The following is a 20,812-nucleotide window of genomic DNA, read 5'->3' as shown; positions in this document are numbered from 1 at the left end:
CCTTTGCTTCACAGTACGTTAAGCAAAGCCTTTTTATTTTTTCTTATTTCTTAGTCTCACTATTGCTTATTTTACCTTTATGGTTTTGATGTGTGCTGACCTCTTTTCCTTTGTCTTTAGAAAGTCCCCTCCCACTTCTTTCCTGCTTTTATTTGCCCACAAGAATCTTTTCATGAACCAGCAAGATCCCTCTGGCCACCAGACTTTGGGGAGACCCTAGTACTGCCACCAGCCTAAAGATGCATTGGAAACTCTCTCAGCTCCTGAGCCTGGGATAACTGATTCCACGGGTGACGTGGCGAGCCCCGGCAGACTCCCCCACCCGAAGCATTGGCTCTGGGGCAGCACGTGGGTGTGGTGGAAGTGCAGGAAGCTGTAAGTGTCATCAAAGGGAAGAGGACTCTTCCTGCGGCAGCTTTTGCAGAGTGACATGGGAAATCACGTTGTGTCGTCCCCGTCCGTCCCCCCTTCCCCCCCCCCCCCCCCCCCCGTGAACACAGAGCTGCTGACTTGAAGGTTATGGTTGGGACCTGGCAGGCCTGGGAGGTAGGGAGAATCCTAACTTTTAGGTGGCTTTTATCCTATCCCTGATCTCTTCCCAGGTTCCTGGCTGGGATTTTTAGCTGTTTATGGATGGGGCAAAGAGCCTTTTTTCCATCAGAGTCCTTTTGTCCACTCCCCTTCCCCCAATCGGCCAAGAACTTCGGAAATAAAATGCTTCCTAGTTTAGTTCTTTTTCTAGAAGAATGCAGTGTGCCACTTACCTGTTTTTAAGGTGAAACTATGGAGCCCAGGCCCTTCAGTAACTAAAACAGTGGTATTATAATTATATCATGGCTATTTGGGGAAAAGCGGTTAGAAAAAAACAAGGAAATTAAAGAGCAGGGGGAAAAGAGACAAACAAACAGTCACAGGAAGACACACCCAGACAAAGCAGCACTTGGGGTAACACTCCCATCCTGTGGCCTGTGGGGATATTACCTCTAATAATTTATTTTTTAAAATCTTTGTTGAAGTTTTGCAACTGTAGGCATGAATAGAGGGGTTACCCCCTGGTACCTTCACTGTGAGCTTGATGGAATTAAGTTGAGTATATTTAGTACAAGACTTCTCTTAAATGTTCTTCTGATCTATCACTTTGTAAGTTCCCTGTCCACAGCTAAACAGCTAATCTGCACGTTTTTGCCTTTCTTCTTGGTGGTCCCTTTGCCCAGCCTAACCTCCCTTCTCTATGCCCGTCTAAACCAGAAGTTCTTCTCTGAGTCGGGATTTTATTTATTTATTTATTTTTTGGCTAGGCAATGGGATTAAGTGACTTGCCCAAGGTCACACAGCTAGTAAGTGTTATGTGTCTGAGGCCGGATTTGAACTCAGGTCCTCCCGAATCCAGGGCCGGTGCTCTATCCACTGCCCCACCTAGCTGCCCCCTGAAGTTCTTCTCACAGACCAGATAGTTGAAAGTCCTCCAGTGACTTCTTTGAATGGTTCTTCAGCCCGGCCTCACAATGATCTTTTCCCCCTATTTGCAATTCCTACCTCACTGAATGTGGCCTGGAATTGTTCTGTGATGTCTGATATCATATATGGACATCTTTGCCCTCGTACTAGACTGTAAGCTCTCTGCGGTCTTGTAGAGATAGGTTGCGGGGAGGCACATCTTCTCCCCCACCTGTGCTTAGCACAATTCCAAGTATACATATGCTTTATAAATATTGTATGAACAAAATGATTCACTCTGTGAATCTTACATATAAATCTTAAAAACTACCTTGACACACAACATTAGTTGTAAAAATTCAGGTGATGTTGAAATAAGCCATTTAAAATAGTCTGAAAGATTATTATTTTAAATTGAGACATCTTGAGTTTTCTGTAATTAGCTTGTGAAAGACGTATTATCTAGAGTGACCTCTTTCTTCTACAGTCTGAACAACTTAATTCTTGCAGTGTCTTAGTATGTATGGTTGTACATACATACATGCCATCAGCAACGATGGCTCTATCATTATCACTTCAGTTACATGTTCATTAGGGCACTTGACTGGAAATTAAGTTTAAATAATCAGTTTGGCTTCTACTAATCTCTCCTAACCTCAAGTTTCCTGCTCTGTAAAACCAAGGTGATGATATTATGTTGTGAAAATCAAGTGAAATAATATATGAAAATGTTCTATAATATTAGAGTGTCAGCTGCTATTGTTGTTAACTGTATCAAGGCTTATGGAGTGCATTCTATTAACACGGCATTGCTAGTGACAACAGATTTGGAAAAGAGGCCCAGAATTATTGTATATTAGGACCTACACAGTGAAAATCATCTCCTGCCATTACAATTTTTTTAATACTTTGTATTTCTAATACCTATCTCATCGAATTCTGAGGTGGAAGCTGCTTCAAAGAGCCTCTAATCCCCTCTGTACCTGAATAAGAATTCCTCTGCTGTATCCCTAGCAAGTGGTCATCCAGCATGCTTGCAGACCCTTCCTTAGCCCTTCAGGTAGCCCGTTCCATTGCTGACCAGCTCTGCTGTTGGGAGCCAAGATCTGCCCTTCTGCAGCTTCCACCTGATCCTTCTCAGTTTGGGCCTTTGGGCCCTTCAGAGACTTGGAGACAGCTCTCAGGCCCCACCAAGTCTTTTTTCTCCTGGCTTAATTCACCTTTCTAGTTCCTTCGATGGAGCTGGCTACTCCCTGACTCTCCTGATCACCCTTCTTTGTAGGTGCCCCAGCTGGTCAATGGCCTTCCTAGAATGAGGTGTCTCGAGGTAAGCACGGTAGGACAGTTGTGGTCTGGCCGGGGCAGAGCCCAGTCAGGCTCCTGGTCAGCATCAGCCCATTATTGGCTGCTGCGTTGAGTCCGGTGGTATAACCATTTTCGAATCTAGCTGATGCTACTGTCATCCACACTGCCTCTCTGTGCACAAAACAGGGCAGCTTGAGAGCCTGTCAGAGAGCCATGAGAGCTCTGTGCTCAGCAGAGCTATTATTTTTCATCTAATCTTCGAACCATTCTAGTGGCTGGTTGAGGCTGTAACTTGGCAGTTACAGAGATAAGACTAAAATTCAGGTAGCATGATATGTTTAATCCATCAGTAAATACTTACCAAGTACCTACTATGTGCCAGGAACTGTGCTAAATTGCTACAGATACAAAAAGGGCAAAAGACAGTGCTTGCCCTCCAGGAGCTTACAATTTAACATGTAGTAGGAAGAATGCTGCACTGGGTGGTTGGAAGACCAGGTTTGAGACCTAGCTGTGCCATTTCATTGCTGTGTGAAGTTGGTCAGCCTGCCTTAACCTGCCTGGGCCTCGACTTCTTCCTCTGTAAAATAAAGGGGTTGTACGCAGTGGTCTTTTTTGCCCCTTCCAGTCTAACATCCCCTGACTCTAGCACCCACTGGCCTTCCATTGGTGAGCTCCGACTTGGCGTGGTGCTAGAGCAGCCCTTTCACCAGCCTTGTATCATCCCTTCCCAAACTCAGAGAATCCACAGGACCTGGGAACGAGACCTGGGTCCTAAAGCAGATAGCATTCTCTCCCTTGATATGAAATCTGCAGGTGGTACAGAAGGTTCATGGCACTTTGGAGAAACACAAGGGGATGGGGGTCGAGGAGTGCATTTCTACATTTTCTCTGTTGTCTTTTAATGTGCAGACATGGCTGTTAAATGGGGGTGCCACTGTAGCTTCAGTGCTCTCAAGGGTCATAGCCACATGGGACTGCAGTATACAATGCTTGCTTAGGTGACATGTAGCCTTCGCGATAATTTGGGGGCATCTCCCTCTGAAGAATATGGCTCAGTGTGGCTAGGGTGTTATATCTCTTCTTCCCACTGGCTCCATAATGGTCCAGGGCTCACACTCCGTTTCAGATCATTGCCTCAAGAGGCTCTACAGAAGCATGTAAAGTGGTTGTGAGCTTTCCGTAAGAGAGGGACACGCACAAAGGGCATGGTCCTGTGCTTCTCAAAAGCTGATGTCCTCCTGGACCCCGATAGACCCTGTTTTTACATCAAGCCCCCTCCAGGTGTAACAAATAAATTGCATCATCATGAGAAGAATGTTCAGCTTTGGAACTTTCCATGAACTAGGTGAGGCAGCCCATGATGGACCTGACATGGAGACGGGTGGAGGTCAGGAGGCCTGGCCTTTGATTCTGGCTTTGCGTTAAGGTGTAAAGTCAGACAAGCCACTCAGCGTTCTTGGCTTCATCTAGTTTCCTCGTGGGTAGAATGAAGGGATCGAGCTCGAAGATTGCTTTGGACCCCGTCTAGCCCTGAAGTTCTATCATTCTAAATGGCCTTAACTAAGGACTTCGGGAAGTATGCATTCCACTGATCCACTAGCTCAGAGACCACTGTTTTAGGGAATGTCTAAAGTGCAAAACATTTTACACTTTTCCTACATGGCTTCTAGTCCTTTTGAACCCTCTTTTTTTTGTTTGCTTTTAACATGGTAGTTCACATGGCAATACTTTGCACTCGTTATTATGCTTTATACTTTTCAGAAAAGTATTTTGTATATTATCTCATTTGATCTTAGAGCAACACTGGGACGGAGGTAGATTGAGAAAAATTATTCCTATTTTATTGATTAGAAACAGGCCCAGAGAGATACAGTAACCGAAGGCCAGTAGACCTAGATTCTGGCTTTCATATTTATTCATCATGTGGCCTCTAGAGTATCTTAAAGGAAAACCGTGTATACAAGGAGTCCAACAATATAAAAGGAAAGAACAAACCAACAAATATGAACACTGTAGTCATGAGCAGGAGCTTGGCTTTGGAGAAGAGTTGAGAAAATGCACTTTCCTGCCCTCTCTGCAGAGGTGGGGGGCTCTGGGTGTGAAATATTGCCTGTGTTGTTAGGTTTGGCTGATGTGATAGCTGCTTTTACTGAATTGCTTTTATATATATATATATATATCAGGAAAGAGGAGAAATGTATTCTAGAATAAAGGGAATGACAACAAAAGTATAAATAAATTGTTTTAAAAGAAAAGAAATTGGGATTATTAATTTGGTCTGGAGATTCCTAAAGGGTAAATCGGCAGTGTCTAGTGGGAATAAGCAGAATGTCCATGTGTTTGGTCTGAGGCACTAAGGAATAAATAGAGAGGAAGAGGGGGGAGGAGATGAGAGTGGAGGTCAAGAAATGAAAGGGAAGAAAAGGAATCACAGAAAAGTTCTTTCTGGGTCAGGAGTTCTTAACCTGGAGATTTTGGGGGAATTTATGAATTTGAATGGGTAAAAAAATCTTTATTTCAATATTACTGGTTTCCTTTGGGATCCTTTGTATTTTATGCATTTAAAAATCTTATTCTGAAAAAGGGTCTGGAGACTTTCCTAGACTGCCAGAGCAGGGTCATAGTATCTAGCATACACCAAGGTGGGTAGTACTAAAGTACTCTCAGAGACTGCTTCAGATGCTGGTAGGTTGCCTAAGCCTTGCTGTCCTGGGCCCCTTCCCCCTCAGATTCTAGGTAGAAACCTATATTTCTCCTGTGTTGATAAATTGGTTAAAAGGGAAATCGGGAGTCCTAGATTCAGAATGCCTGGCTCCCACTTTTAGGCTATTGTGTGGTCTTCATGGAACTGCATGAACCCAGAGGTGAGCCTCATTCTGCTTGCAGCTCAGCCACCAGTAGCATTCTGCAGGCCTGTGGACTGGTGGATGCCCGTCTTCTCTCAGAAAGGAGAGATACTGAACTGGACAGCCCCCAAGGTCCTCTCCAGCCCTCTCACTCTCCAGGTGACCAGTGAAGCTTAGTGAAGAAACAAACAGGCCCATTTTCCACGATCATAAAAAAAAGTTCCCAAAAAATGAATCTGCTTTTTAGATAGAAAGTGTACAGGCCTGGTTGTTACGCTAGGGCACCCAAGGAATTAGAGACCCCCATTTATTATTGTTCATTTGTCTCAATAGCTGTACTGTAGCAAATCAGCACATTTTGTAATCTATATTTTATGCAACTACTTAGCTAATTAGTGCAATCAGCAGCAATTTATTTTATGGCTGTGCTGTTGAGTTGGTTAGAACTCTGAGGCTGGCATACAGTGCCCAGTTTGTTTTTAATGATTATATTTTTATTGACTGACTTGAATAGGCAGAAATGTTTAATCTGTTAATGCTCTTCTGAAAGCCCCAACTTTGGTCCCGGATTTTATCTTTGCCCAGTGCTAACTTGAAAGGTCTTGGCAGGGGCTTTGACCCGGTAGGAGCACCAGCTGTTGGAGAGACTGCCCCATTTAGAGGGAGTGAGGCCTGCTTTACTCTTGTTTGGGAACCCCTCATTAAATTACCCGGAGACAATAATCAGATAGCTGCTGTTCAAGTTAATGGCACCTTTGAGCCCCTGTCAAGAGAGCTTTAGTTAACATGCAACAGACCTGGAGTGATGCAGGTCCCTTTTCAGCCCCTCGTTTAATTTGAGCTGCTTTAGTTGGCATGGCAACTAGTTGAGACATCTGGGAGACATTATTCTGGGGGATTGAGACTTAGGAGGATTTGTAGTAGAGCAAAGCAGAAATCTTATGAGAGTAACGTGTTACTTCTAGGCGTTTTCAACTGCCTTATTCATTCTAGAATTTTGGTGTTTGTGCCCTTGCTTAACAAAATCAAATGGTAGAAGTTTGCGCAGGACTGCTTTGTTAAATGAAAAATATCAAGAGGTCTTTTTCTTTTACTTTCTGAAAACTTCACAAGGCAGGCTTACTTGTTCTAAGTGACTGTTCGGATGGCTTCAAAAGGAACCTATTCTTTTAAAGACATTGCAAGTAGAATTGATGAGGAAAATGAAAAATGCCGTGTCTGTGCATATGACAAAGAGCGGAGTTTAAATTGTAAGGGTTAGCCTTGCCATGGGGGAATGAAAGTGGACGTGGGGAACTGCATTCTTCTAAAGGTATTTGGAGGTGGCAGCTAGATGGCGCAGTGGATAGAGCCCGAGCCCTGGAGTCAGGAGGACCCGAGTTCAAATCTGGCCTCAGACACATAACACTTACTAGCTGTGTGACTCTGGGCAAGTCACTTAATCCCAATTGCCTCACTCAAAAACAAAACAAATAAACAAAAAAAAGGTATTTGGAGGAAATGTTTTGAAAAGTCATTGAGGCTGGTAGTTAGAAAACCAACTTCACAGTCAGAAAGACTTGGGATCGTGTCCTGCCTTTGACACGTACTGGCTGAGTGACCTCAAGTAACTCCCCTCTGGGAGTTCCCTCCACCCATGAAATTATAGTTCCAGCCACCCCCAAAATAAAAGTGACTAAAGTTGCTGCTACTAAATGACTTATAAAAGATAATGTACTATATTAAATAAATGAGTTAAAACCATCTTGTCATTTCCAATTTTACAATCCCAAACTCTCCTGTTTTTAATTTTTTTTAAAAAGCCATCCTTAGGGGGGAATAAGGACAGAGGGTGCTTGAAAGTAAAAGTATTTTTAACTTAAGGTGGAGAGTAGATTGCTTTTAATACCACCCGTCTGAAATGATTACTTGTGGATGAGAAGATTTTTGGAAGGTTGGATCAGATTTTTCCAGGTCAGGGGCCAGAGAAAGTCAGTGACATCATGGTTATTTGTGCTGAGCAGAGGCCAGAATGGTACTGGTTTATATTTCATCTGGAATGGTGTGTATCCATGCGGCCTCAGTCTGGAGGAATTGTCCTACCATGTGAGACCATTGTTAATTTTGTTAGTTTGCTTTGGACAAGCAGATTTGGGAACCTCCTATGTAGAGGTGTCCAGATCTGTATAGATAGGGAGGAATCTCCCCCCTAACTGCAGAGAGAGACAGAGAGAGAGGGGGAATTTATTAAGTCCTTACTGTACTGTGTATGTGCTGGGAATCCAAGCAAGCAAGACGGTCCCTGCCCTCAAGGAGCTGAAATTCTAATAGGATTGGTTGTTGTCCTTGTGCTCAAAGAGGACCAAAATGACATCCCTGTGTCAGGGTCAAGGTACCGTGTATCCAGCTGTGGCCGATGAGATCAGTATGAGCTCAGAAGGCTCTACCCCAAGTCAGGCACAGCGAGTACATAATGAACGTTTGGGGTGGAGAGGTCTCACGTTTCTTTTGAGCTACTGTAGCTCTGCATCGCTCATAGAGCACAGCGCCTTCTTTGACGCGGGCACGCCATGCTCCTCTAATGGGGTAAGACAACATGTAATCGGGGGCTGAAAGGGGCTGTTGGCTTGGGAGGCAAGGGGGGTGTTTCCTGTACAGCATCTTGGCTTGGAAGCAGCAGCTAGGGGCACTGGTAGCGTGGGGCGCTGGTTACCCTGCTGGGCACAGTGGGTACCCCAGGCACAGAGTTTGGGGAAAGAAAAGCAATACCCAGAGCAAGGTGGCCTGGAGGTGGCTCTGTTTTGTCTTTGGTTGCTCATCTGCCTTCGGAACAATAGATCATTCTTCCTTCCTCTGTTTAAAATATGGGTACAGATAGGAGGGGGAAACACACACAGACACATTACATTCTGTTCCATGCTTATTCTTCACGTTTGGCTCTTATCAATTTGTTCCATTTTTAAGTCAACACAAGATTTTCCCAAGTGCCAGCGCTACCAATTCAACCTGACCCCTTGGAAACCCAGATGTTTTCTGTCCCCTGCTTGCATCCGCGCCAGCTGTCACCAGCAGGAGGGAGAGTTCTGGCGCTGTAGCCCGGCTGGCCGTTCTCGTGGTATATATGTGAGGCTGCAGACAATCACCTGCTTTTTCACATCCAGAAGCACTTTCTTCAGTCCCGGCAGACACAGAAGCCTGTCAGCGGACTGGGCAGACGTGCCTGCACTGAGATGGGCAGAGATGGGCCATGCTGGGCGCTTTGGTTGAGTTGGGCTTTTCAAGGAAACTGACCCCACTTGCTCTGGGGATGGCAGGGGTGGGTTTTTTCTCCTTGTTCTGTTTCCTTTATTTTGGGCTGTGTTGGAGTTTCTTTTCTGGTGTTGCTGGAACTAGCCTAGCTTTCTTTACAAGTTAATTCTGTGTAAAGTGTCCTCAAGAGGACGTACTGTCGGTGATCAGGGTAGATTTAATAGCAGCTACTCTTGGGATTGAGTACCCAAGCATTAGCTTTCTTCCTAAATGGAACAGTGTTTACTTAGAGATTTTTAAGATGGCTGTGCTAAACTTGCCGCACAAGAGCTTCCAGACCTCTTTGGTTTGCGTCAGTGCCGAGGACCTCAGGACTCAGGACTTCAACCAGGTCTTCAGGGCTACCGTATTCTTTGGGAGACTTTTCCCAGGACTTGGACCCAGCCCTCTTGGCTCCAAGACCAGTGTTCTTTCTACTACAGGCAGTTTTCGCTTTATCTAAGCGGGCCCTTCCACAGACCTCTACGTAAAGTGATCTTTACATAAGCATGGATGTGGTGGGGAAGGGAGGGAAGGAGACTGAGATGGGGCCATGTGCCCATGGAAGGAGGGGCTGGCACAGGGATCAAGGACACACGGGGGCCAGAGACAAAGAAGCAAGAGCATTCGAGGAACACTGGGGCAGGGGCCAGCCATGTGAGGGCCTGGCTGGGACCAAGAGGAAGAGCATGCAGGGGGGCGGTCGTAGACACAGACAGGAGAGGACGGGTGATGCGCCCGATGGACAGAAGACGTGCGGGGACCGGACACAGACACGCAGGTGGGTGGGCGGAGTGGGGGAAAGGTCTCAAGCCAGGTCCTCGATCGACCCAGAGGCGGCGTCCGTTCTGCTTTCACTTGGAGGGGCTTTTGGGGGGTGGGGGTAGGAGGCTGAATGCTGAGCCCAGGGGCAGGAATGGAGACAGAGCACAGTACTGTAGAGTTAACTTAGGGGCTTTTTTGGAATGCAGATTTCTTTCAGAATTCTTCATGTGAAGCGAGAACTGTCTGTACTCAAATGTTGAAATGGGAGAAGCTGTGAAGGCGCAAGGGAGAGCCTCGTGATTGTTGATGGCTTGACCAACAGCTCTTCCTGTCTCTTGTCCAGACTCGGGGTCAGAGAGGACAGCAGTGCTGAAGGTGCTGTGTGTCTGTGACCAGAGGACAGGGACGACCCCGGGGGCTCTCGAGGGCTGGGCTGCTGCCCTGGGTGGCCGACTCAGTTGCTTAGGAATAGGGAAGCCTGTTTGATACGCTCACTGGAATGCCCAGCTGACTTCAGTAAGTCCCAGAAGTTTCCATTCTAACAGAGCCACTAACGGAGGGGCACTTAGGAACCTTTGGAGACCATCAGTCAGGTCCATAATCCTAACTTCAATCCAGTCTGCCTCCACTTAAGTCATCCAAGTCAGATGGCCTAATAGCGACGGGAGCGCTTCACAGACGCCGCCTCGTGTGATCCTCACAGCTGCTCTGTGAAGTAAGTGATGTCGTTATCCACATTGGCAGAGGAGAAGATTAAGGCTCAGAGACTTACGGAGCGTGCCCACAGCCACACAGCCGGTGAGTGTCTGAGGCAGGGGTCAGGCTCAGGCCTTCTGCCGTGCTGCCTCGATGCCTGGGTATGGCTCTGGCCTTTCCTTACAGGTAGAGAAAAAGTAGGGGCTTCTCCATTCTCTTTTTCAAAAGAGCCCTGAATTTGAAGTTAGAAGTCCTGGGTTTGTTTGAATCCCGGCTCCACTACTGACTACCTGCATGACCTTGGGCAAGTCACTTTGCGGCTTCTCCCCCCCCCCCCCCCGCCCCCACCTTTTTTTCACTCATCTGCAAAATAAGGGGAAGGAATGAGATCATCTCTAAAGCTTTTTCCAGCTCTACATTTTTGGTCCAGTGAACCCTTATCATTGAATTAACATCCTTAAAGCCTTTCTAACTCAGCCAGAAAAATTAAAGGGGACACTGTGAGTTCTATCCAGACTCCATACCTGTTGGGAACTGCTAGCCTGAGAGTCATAATTCTGCTTCCTCGTGAGCTTCCCTCTTTTCCTCATCCCTCTTAAGGCCAGTTGAATGTTTGTTGACTTCTTCCATGCAAGTGACTGGGGCAGAGGTGGGGATCATGCCAAGAGGTCATTGTCCCTGCCTTTCAGGAGCTTACTCGAGGAGGTTACATAAACACATGAAGAACTGAAGAAAAAGGCTAATTGAAATCCTGGGATTGGGTGGGAAATGGAGGTAGGGGCATACATAAATGAGCATCATCCTCTCCATTTTGTGAGTCAGAGAATAGAAGGCCAGAGAGATGCCAACCCCAGAGTACTTTGCCCTTAGATCAAGCTGCAGTTTTTCTCTTCTCCAGTACTAGTGGGGCTCAAGGGAGACTACCAGACCTACTGTGTGTGAATTCAGAGAATGTGCTTGTGTTCTGGTCTGTCTTTTGTCCTTTTTAGGACAGTCATTTGGGCCTTTTTCCATTTTATAGTGCTGGTTACAGAGAAGATAGGTGGTGGTTTTCTTTGGCGACCTTCCTCTTAAAGGTGAATTTGGTCATTTCATTATGTCAGTCTACCATCTCTTGAAGGCTAGAATTCTGACCTTCTTAAGCTGTGCATCAGAAAGTTTTCTCCTGGTAAAGCTTCAGCCCTGAGAGTGCACTAGCAAGTGCTTGTGGGGGTTATGAGCGGCATTCTCTGAACTCTCCTTAACTTCTGACCCAAAGATATGTTGTCACAGAATTGATGCAGAGTGACCTACATAAAATTATCGTCTCTCCTCAACCACTCAGCTCAGATCATGTCAAAGTTTTTCTTTATCAGATTTTACGAGGTAAGATTTTTTTATGTTTGAAGGAAAAGAAATGGCTATCTCAGCTGAAAGTTGTGTTTTTCCCTTGCCCTTTGCCCTGGCCTTCCAAGGTTTTCCTGCTACAGCAGGCAGTTCGTGTTTGCCATGAGCATCTGTAATCGAATTTGACATTTCCCTGAAGGCTCCTAGGTTGCCGAGTTCTTGGTTAAGCTTCCGTGATAGTGACAGCAAAAATGGAACCACACCACTTACAGCTGAAGCAAGTTGATTTGGAAGAGGCAAATGTGGAAGAATTCTTTGCCAGATAGCATGACCAGACGGAGGAGGGCCGTGAGCTTTTCAGTAGGCCCGCCCTAGTACCAGGTGCCTAAACGAGTGGATCTGTGGCCTAGACAGTCACCACAGAGCAGCAAAAGAGACCTCAGTCACTGGCCTTACGGAGCAGACGAGGATCTAACGGAACCAGCTGCCTACGTGATTCTCCAGAAAGACGCATTGGCAAGATGATGACCTTGCTGAGCATGATGAGCATGAGGAGTCTTCTTGGCCCCTCTGACTTTTTAATATTAGTCATTGAATTGGTGCCTGAACATTAAATGTCCTCTCTCCTAACTGAGTTTTGCTGTTGTAAGACAAGATGTGTGACTCGGCTGAAGAGCAACAGAAGCCTTTTTTCCTCGTGTGAGATTTTTTCTTAGAGCAAATAGAGTTAATATTTTCCGTAAGGAATATTTAAAAGCTTCCCCGCAAAGACTGGGAACCCCTAAACCAGGAGTGGGGAACCTGTGACTTCGAGGCCACATGCGGCCTTTTGACTGAGTCCAGGTTTTACAGAACAAATCCTTTTATTAAGGGAGTTTGTTCTGTGAAGTTGGGATTCGGTCAAAGGGCTGCACTTGAGGACCTAGAGGGTTGCATGTGGCCTTGAACCTCCTGCCCTAAACCATGATTATCCATAAATTCTACCTAAGCAGTAGGAAGCTTTTATCAGCTTATTTTCTGTTCTTCCCCAGTCCTACTTAATAATCTTAAGGGACTGTTGTGAGGAAGGGAATTTGCTGCTTTTTTAGTTAAAAAAAAAAAGAAGAAAGACCTTGGCTACCTAGCGTGTTCCTGGAGGTCTAACAGGGAGCTTTTTGTAATAATACAGAATTTCCCAGTGTTCGAGCCTAAGAATGATGGAATGGTCCTGAGAATACAACTGGTGGAGGGAAGAGCCTGGGTAGAGCCCTGGATTGTAGTCTCCCCAAAAAGAAGAAAAGCCCCACTTTGACTTCTTGCGGTGAAAGTAGACTTCCGAGAACTTCCCATTTCCAGGAACCACATAGGAGCCATGTGGGGAGAGTACTCAGGCCATCCTTAGTGTCAGAATCACTGTTGCAGATTTAGCTTCAGATCATCTTATGAATTATAAGGCATCTCTGAAGAATGAAAGCCCATAATGACTTTTTAGCTGACTTTATATTAAACTGTAATCAAACTGGGGGGTGGGGGCCAGGGCGGGGCACAGGTCTGGCTCAGACTTTTCATCTTACTTGCATGTATTTGCAGGGAAACAGCCCAGAAATCTCCTCTAATAATTTGTTGGGACTTTCCAGAATCTCTCATTGTGTTAGAGATAAGCATAAGCCTCTGCCATTTGATTTATTGTTTCAGGTTTGAAATATCTCCATTCTGCCGGCATTTTACATCGAGACATTAAGCCAGGGAATCTCCTTGTGAACAGCAACTGTGTGCTTAAGGTAGGCTCTTCAGTTTGTTTTAGCATGTGTAAGCATCCAGGCTTTTAAGAGCGATGGGTTTTCAAGAGGAAATTGCTAAAGTGTTTGTCGCTCTTTTTTTTTTTAATTCCATTTTTTTCTGTCTCATCTCACAGAAAAATACTAGCCCTAATAAGCATCTTTTATGCACCTATTAGGGTTAAGCATGTATTGTTTTGACACATGGCAAGTTTTTTCCGTTTTTTTCTCAGCTTTAGTGTGTATGTTGGTAGTGTTGAAATGGAAATAAGGTAGATAAAGAAAAGGCAAATCCCTTTAAGTAAAGTGACTTCCTTTCCCATCTCCAAAGGAAAGGGTGTTATCGGGATTGATCATTTGAAGACTAATAATTCATTCCTTGAGTCCATATTTGGTTATGCAAGACAGGAGGAGGCATGGAAAGGAATATCAGAAGCTATCAGGGCCATCCCTCTCATTTTATAGATGAGGAAACTAAAGTCCAGGGAGGTTAGACAAGTTGTCCAACCGAGTCGTACAGGTGGCAAGTGTCGGGGATGGGGGGAGGTTGGAGGGGGGGCCTCGGGGATTTAAACCCAGGTCCTCTGACTGTAGCCCGTTCCAGGAGTGGCTGAAATATCAGCTATGCAGAGAAGCAGCCTCAGCCAGTCACCCGTTAGATGCATTATCCAACTTAGCCATCCTAATGAGAACTGAGGGGTATGTTGTGTTCATCTGTAGATAGTCCTGAAATGTCATTGAAATGGTTAACTTCAACTGCTTTACCTGCTGTCTCTCAATTGACCTGCTTGGATATATTGGGTAATATTGACGTTGGTCTATATGTCATTCTTTCCTTTCCCCTCCTGATGGAAGTGTGAATTAGCAGCAAAGTTTCCCAAAATCAGGTGGCAAAATTACAGCCTGAATAACTTAGAGACTGGATTCTTAGACCCTGTGTGGTGGACGAACCATTGTATCTCCTCCTCGGTCTGTAGAAATAGGAAACAGGCACCTGCTTGGATCCACGGTCCCCCTTAGACATTAGACAGCTTCACAATGAAAACCAAATGACATTTTCACATGTTTCGTAAGTGGCTTTTATGGCATGCTTAATTCTACACAGTAAATACTTTTACTATTTCAAACTGATACATTTAAAGAGGAAGAGAATTGTTTTTTAAAATGGTGCCTACTTTAAGAGTAATCATCACTGTCATTACTACTTAGCTTGTTGGCGGTTAAATCAAACATTCATGTCAAGTGTATGAATGAATTTCATTTTAGGATTTTAAATGCTTTCTTCTAACAATAGGCCAGCTCACTTTAAATGCTTGTTGGTTAGGCTACTTGCAAATTAAGATTCCTGTCAATCTGACCCTGTTTCCCTCACTTCGGATCATAGGAAGAGACCTAACCCTCCTTCTCTTCTCCTCCCTCCCCAAGAAATTGAAGAAAATGTTTTCAGAGTCCTCGGCTTCAGCGGCCTGCTGCAGTACAGCCAGACCTGGCCTAGAAACTGAGAGAGATCTGGGCTTGAGTCCTGGTTGCTCCATCACTTGTGTGACCTTGAGGAAGATCACTTGTTTCCTTCTTTTCAGCGAGGGTCGTATCAGGTGATCTCCGATGGCCCTTCCCCAGGTCTTAAGAAGTTATCCAGACCTCTCATTTCACAGGGGAGAAAACTGAAGCCTCAGAAGATAACCCCAACCTCCCACGTACCCTGCCTCCAAACTCTTTGGACTCTAACATACGGTCCTATTCTTTTCAACATATGTTAGCAGGAAAGAATGCTTGTTTTTCAGATTGGCTATAAAAATAAAACCTGTGGCCATCATGTGATGAAGTATTTTTCTTCCAACTAAATTTCCTTTTCAAGACTATAAGGCCAGAAGGGTATCACAGAGGCCATTTAGTCCCTGTATCTGCCCTGATGGCCCTCTGCCTAGCCTCAGATGAATCTCTTAGTTCTCTTTAGTGACTCTGGGGACACTGCACCCTTAGGAACCAAACCTCAAGTTCAGCAGCTCTTACCAGGGCGGGATTTCACTCTAGCCAACCTAATGGGATAAAAAAATTGAACTGTCTCACGTTCTGGCTCTTGGTTGGAAAATTGAACAAAGAAGGATTTTGTACAGAACTCGCCCTGCGTCATACCTTCGAATGCATGAAGTTGATTTTCCTAGCTGTTTAGTTCGAGTACACTTTACTTCTAGCAGTGTGAATAGTTTATTATTGCTGAATAAACAACCAAAGGTTGGGACACACTGAAATTTTGCACTGCCCCCACTGACTTTTAATAGAGGGCCACATTTACCAGGCTAGAGAACCGCTTGAATGTGCAGATGTATCCATAATAATTATTCTAACGCTTTTTTAATTGCGTCCTTTCCTATGTTGAGTATATTTAATTTCCTGTCATGCAGAGGATGGATTATTGAAAATCTCAGTCACTCATTAGTTATCTGATCATTGAGTCCAGCTCATCCTCCAGGTAAGATGCTAAAATTGGATCCAGACAAGGATGGCAGACCAAACAAATGATCTAGCCGAAGGCCATTCTTTTTAAACTATAGATGCGTACAAAGTAGAAAGGAGATTAGGGGGTTTGGTGCCTTTTTTCAAGTCCATGCTAAAAATTTTACATCAAGGCCAGGTTAAGGTTTTTAACCCCTAATCAGTCAATCTACATGCAGGTATTAAGCACCTATTATTTTTCACGCTGTGCTAGGAATTAGGAATACAAAAAGAATAAAATAATCTCTCCTTTCATTCTATGGGGACAAACAGTACATAGAAGCATGTACAACATAAATACAAGGTAGTGGTTAAGAAAGGAGGTTACTAGCAGTTGGGAGGATCAGGAAAGGTTTTGTGAAGGTAATACTTAAGTCTTGAAGGAAAAGAGATTTTGTGAGTTAAAGGTGAGGAAAGACAGCTAGCACACGAAATGTGGAGATGGGAAAAGGTTGCTTTGTGTGAGGCACAGAGCTCAGAGCCAGACCAGCTGGACCCAATGGGGCAAGAAGGGACCATACTGTAGAATGAACTGGAAAGAGAAGTCGGGGCCAGGCTGTGAAGTGCCTTAAAGCTCAGACAGAAAAGTTTACATTGGGTCCTTGTGGCCATCTTTGAGAGTGAGGAGGAGAATGACGGTGAGATGTGCACCTGAGGAGAAGCACTTTGGCCACTTTGTGGAGGTTAGATTGGCTCAGGGAGGGAGCTGAGAGAGACCAGCTAGGAGACCATCGCATTGCATTAGTTCAGTTGAGAAATAAGGGCTTGGACCAAGGTGGTGGCTGTGAGAGTGGAGAGAAGGGGATGTATGTGTATATGTATGACAGTGTAGAGGTAGAAACAAGATTTTACAACCAATGGGATAAGTCAGGTGAGGGAAGAGGAAGCGTCTAGTGTAACACTGAGGTTATGGACTGGGGGGGTGGTGCTTGTGTCAGAAGTAAGTTAGTTCCTGGGCCCAAAGGGCTATAAAACTCTGTATACCCTTTGACCCCGAAATAGCACTTCTAGGGCTGCATCCCAAACAGGTCATACAAATGGGAAAAGGACCCACATGTACAAAAATATTTATAGCAGCTCTTTCTGTGGTGGCAAAGAATTGGCAGCTGAGGGCACGTCCATCAATTGGGGAATGGCTGAGCAAGTTGTGGTATACGAACGTAATGGAACGCTATTGTCCTATAAGAAATGATGAGCAGGCTGACTTCAGAAAAACCCGGAAAGACTTGTATGGACTGATGCTGAGTGAAATGAGCAGAACCAAGAAAACATTGTACACAGTAACAGCCACATTGTGTGATGACTAACTTTGATAGACTTAGCCCTTCTCAGCAAAGCAAGGATCTCCAAAAGTTTCGTGATAGAAAATGCCATCCACATCCAGAGAAAGAACTGTGGAGTTTGAATGCGGATCGAAGCATACTATTTGCTTTTTTTTTTCTTCTGTTTTGTTTCCTCTTTCTGGTGGTTCCTTCTATTGGTTCAGATTCTTCCTTACATCATGACTAATGGGAATGTTTAATAGGAAAAAAATAAGTTAGTTCAGAGAGAGATGCGTTTGAAGGAGACGTTAGTGCTGTCTTTTGGGCACATTAAGTTTGAGAGGCCTGTGGGACCAACATTCAGCTCCATTGTGCAAGTAGAGACGATCATTAAACCTTGGAAGCTGATGAAGTTGTCAAAGAAGAGTGTAAGGAGAGAAGGCAAGAGGACCCAGGACAAAGCCTTGGAGAAGAGCCACAGTTAGAGGGTCTGACATGGAGGATGAAAAAGCAGAGCCCGATGGGGAGTGGTCAGACAGACAGGAGGAGGAGAGAGCAGTAACAAAACCCAGACTGGAGGGCGGGCAGCAGGAATGGGGCAATCTCCTGGGACCTTGTATGCAGGCAGAGGGGATGGCTCATCATCACAGACTGGAAGAAACAGGCAGAGAATGGGGGATGATAGCAGGGTGTTTGAGATGAAGAGAAGGGGAGAGACAGTGGGGCTTATGGCAAATGGACTCACTTTTCACAGTTAAATAAAACGCTTGAAGATTTAATAATCATCTTTTTTTTTTTTAAGTGAGGTAGTTGGGGTTAAGTGACTTGCCCAAGGTCACACAGCTAGTATGTGTCAGGTGTTTGGTCTGAGGCCTGATTTGAACTCAGGTCCTCCTGACTTCAGGGCCGGTGCTCTATCCACTGTGCCACCTAGCTGCCCCCATGTTTGTTTGTTTGTTTGTTTTTTGCCTGAGGTTTTTTTTCCTGAATGATTGGTCAGTCATACAGTCTCTCCTTTACCCCCTGTACACACGGCAATGATGAATTTGTTCAAATGGGATATTGGACAAAAATTAGTGGGAGGGATGTTAAAGATGACTTTTAAAGGAGCCTAAGAACACTTCAATAAAGATTGAGACCAAGCTCTTTGAGGCTACAGCTTCTACAAGACGATCACTGTTTTGACCTTCTTTTGTGGAGGTGACTTGACCTCCATCCAAAGCAGATTGTTTATTAAGCACCCATGCTGCACTAGGCCCCACTCTCCCCACTCAGTGTGGGGAGAGCCACAGGACAACTAGTCATACTTTGTTGTTGTTTTGCTTCAGTCATCAATCAAAAAAAGTTTTAAAGAGCCAAAGAATTTACTGACACGGCATTTTAAGTGGAAGGAAAGGAAATTTAGGTGACTAAACAAATTGTTCTTCCTCCCGATAAGATCTATTTGTGGAGTAATAATCATAGGCATTTGGTATTAAGCACTCTTACCAAGTACCAAGCTCCATAAAAGCACATTTTAACCTGTTATTCGTGTAAGTAACAAATGTGCCAGCATTTGTTTTAAGCATGTATTTGAAAGCTCTGATGATTTCAAAATCACATTGGAAAAACCACTTTTCTATTTAGATTTGCGACTTTGGATTGGCCAGAGTGGAGGAATTGGATGAATCCCGTCACATGACTCAGGAAGTTGTCACTCAGTATTATCGGGCCCCCGAGATCCTGATGGGCAGCCGTCATTACAGCAACGCTATCGACATCTGGTCGGTGGGCTGCATCTTTGCAGAACTCCTGGGACGAAGAATATTGTTTCAGGCACAGAGTCCCATTCAACAGGTATAAATATACCCTGGCCCTTGGATGCCACATTATGTAATTGACTTTAGGCAAATCTAATTTCAGATATGGTTGAGAGTTAGGATTCTGTCATCTACAATCAAAGCGGCTCTTAGTGCTGCTGGGATCAGGTCTTTGGATGTATTGTGCTCACTAGATTCTGCTGTAACATTTTGCCCAAAGTGACAAGAAATAAGTACATCTTCCTTCCCCCCCTCCTCCCCTTTTCTTTTCTTTGAACCATAGGATATTTTTGTAGGGTTGGCAGTGCTGCTGATCCATGGATACCCCTTTAAAATGTGTTCAGTGAAGTTATGAAAATTCAGTTTTTCTGTGAGCTTTGATGTTGATGTCTCTCATTTTGAGCATTTAGAAAAGGTGACCTTTAGCTGGTAAGAGAAGATATTTAAACACTTTGGGCTCCATAGTACACCCAGAATTCATTAAAATGCAGATTCAAGGAAACATTTAAAACATTCTGATTAAAGCTGTGTGGATATGCTATATTTCATTGGTAGTATTTCCACATCTCTGATTTTTAAGCAGGCCTGCATTTCTGTGCATCTCTAAACAATGTATTCACTTATTTAACACAAGCATCTCCTTTGTGTCCAGAACTGTTAATCACCATGTTAAGAAATGTATTTGTCCTGTTCAGCGGTTAACATGTTTTTCAACTATATATTTAGTCTCTATAGAACTATATGTATGTAGTCTAAAATTCAGTAACCATTGTAAAACTATTTGGAAGTTGTCCTGGAGTTGGGTACTTCGGTTCTAAAAGTGACTTATATTGATCCATTCATACTCAATTTTAGCCATGTTATTGTTTTTAAAACTTCTGCAGAGTATGAGCTCCGTGGTAAAGGTGTGAAGTGTACAAAGCTCTTAGTTCAACAGGAAGGCTGTTTTACTGTACCAGTTAGTAAAGTAACCATATAATTGAAGCCAGTTTTGAGATATTTCAGTACCTTGGATATTCTGTACATACATGTGACTTTTAATAGAGTCCATTATGTTCTAAATTTAGAGAACAGAATTTGACAGGTTTTGTAATATATGTGGTCTTCATATTTCCACACAGGATGCTTACATTATGTAACTAATATTAGTCTTTTAAATGTGGGAATCCTTTAAGTGAAAAATAGGGGATGAAGTCACTGAAAATGTTCAGGCTACCACTCAAAATAAGCAAAGTGTGGCATGTGCTGGTATTTAAAGCTTAACTCTCTAGAGGAAGAGGAATCTTGTTTTTACTGTTCTGAAATGACCACTTGGGGAATCCCCATATGTGTTACCAGGAAGAGCGGGGGAAGGGGGGGGATGTTATAAAATAGTGAAGAGAATCCAGTTTCCAATTGAACATAATGATTTTCTGTAGCATTTCCTAATGCTTTAAAAAAAATAAGAGTGAGAGATAGATGCAACAAACCTTCATATAGGAACTTTATTATCCAAAGATCCAACTCATTTGGGGCAAACTTTGCCATATGTTTCATTATTTGTCTTAATGAGCCTGCTATTTCTGATCAACAGTAGCTTGTTGATTCTTATAGGTCATAAAAGTTCCCCTCAAAAAAAAATAGCTATAGAGGCACATTTCTGTAATGTGTCTCCATAATCACAGAGTGAAGTGCTGTTCTGGGCTCTAGACAGACCCCAAATTTGTGCTTCTACTTGGTGATTCCAGAAAGAAGAATAGTCCAAAATAGCATTCCATAGGTAAGAACTCTGGGCTAGGGCGTAATTGCTAATGAGATTATAACAGAACATCTGTAGGGTTTGAGACAGATGGTAAGATAGATGGCTGTGTATT

At 44.1% G+C, this 20,812-nt stretch overlaps 1 protein-coding gene across 3 annotated transcripts in view; it reads left to right on the top strand.

The window, feature by feature from the left end:
* Window positions 1-20,812, top strand: part of NLK (nemo like kinase) — a 129,798-nt gene that overhangs the window by 89,598 nt on the left and 19,388 nt on the right. For all 3 annotated transcript variants that reach the window (XM_027861653.1, XM_027861652.1, XM_027861654.1), the window contains exons 4-6: window positions 11,578-11,684; window positions 13,320-13,405; window positions 18,787-18,996. In XM_027861653.1, the coding sequence (XP_027717454.1) occupies window positions 11,578-11,684; window positions 13,320-13,405; window positions 18,787-18,996 (403 nt within the window). The remainder of the gene's footprint in view (window positions 1-11,577; window positions 11,685-13,319; window positions 13,406-18,786; window positions 18,997-20,812) is intronic.

This window comes from Vombatus ursinus, unplaced genomic scaffold (genome assembly GCF_900497805.2).
Source record: "Vombatus ursinus unplaced genomic scaffold, bare-nosed wombat genome assembly UNPS02014768.1, whole genome shotgun sequence".
NCBI lineage: Eukaryota > Metazoa > Chordata > Mammalia > Diprotodontia > Vombatidae > Vombatus > Vombatus ursinus.
Note: the sequence above shows the minus strand (reverse complement) of the source record. Positions and strands in the feature narration are given on the sequence as shown.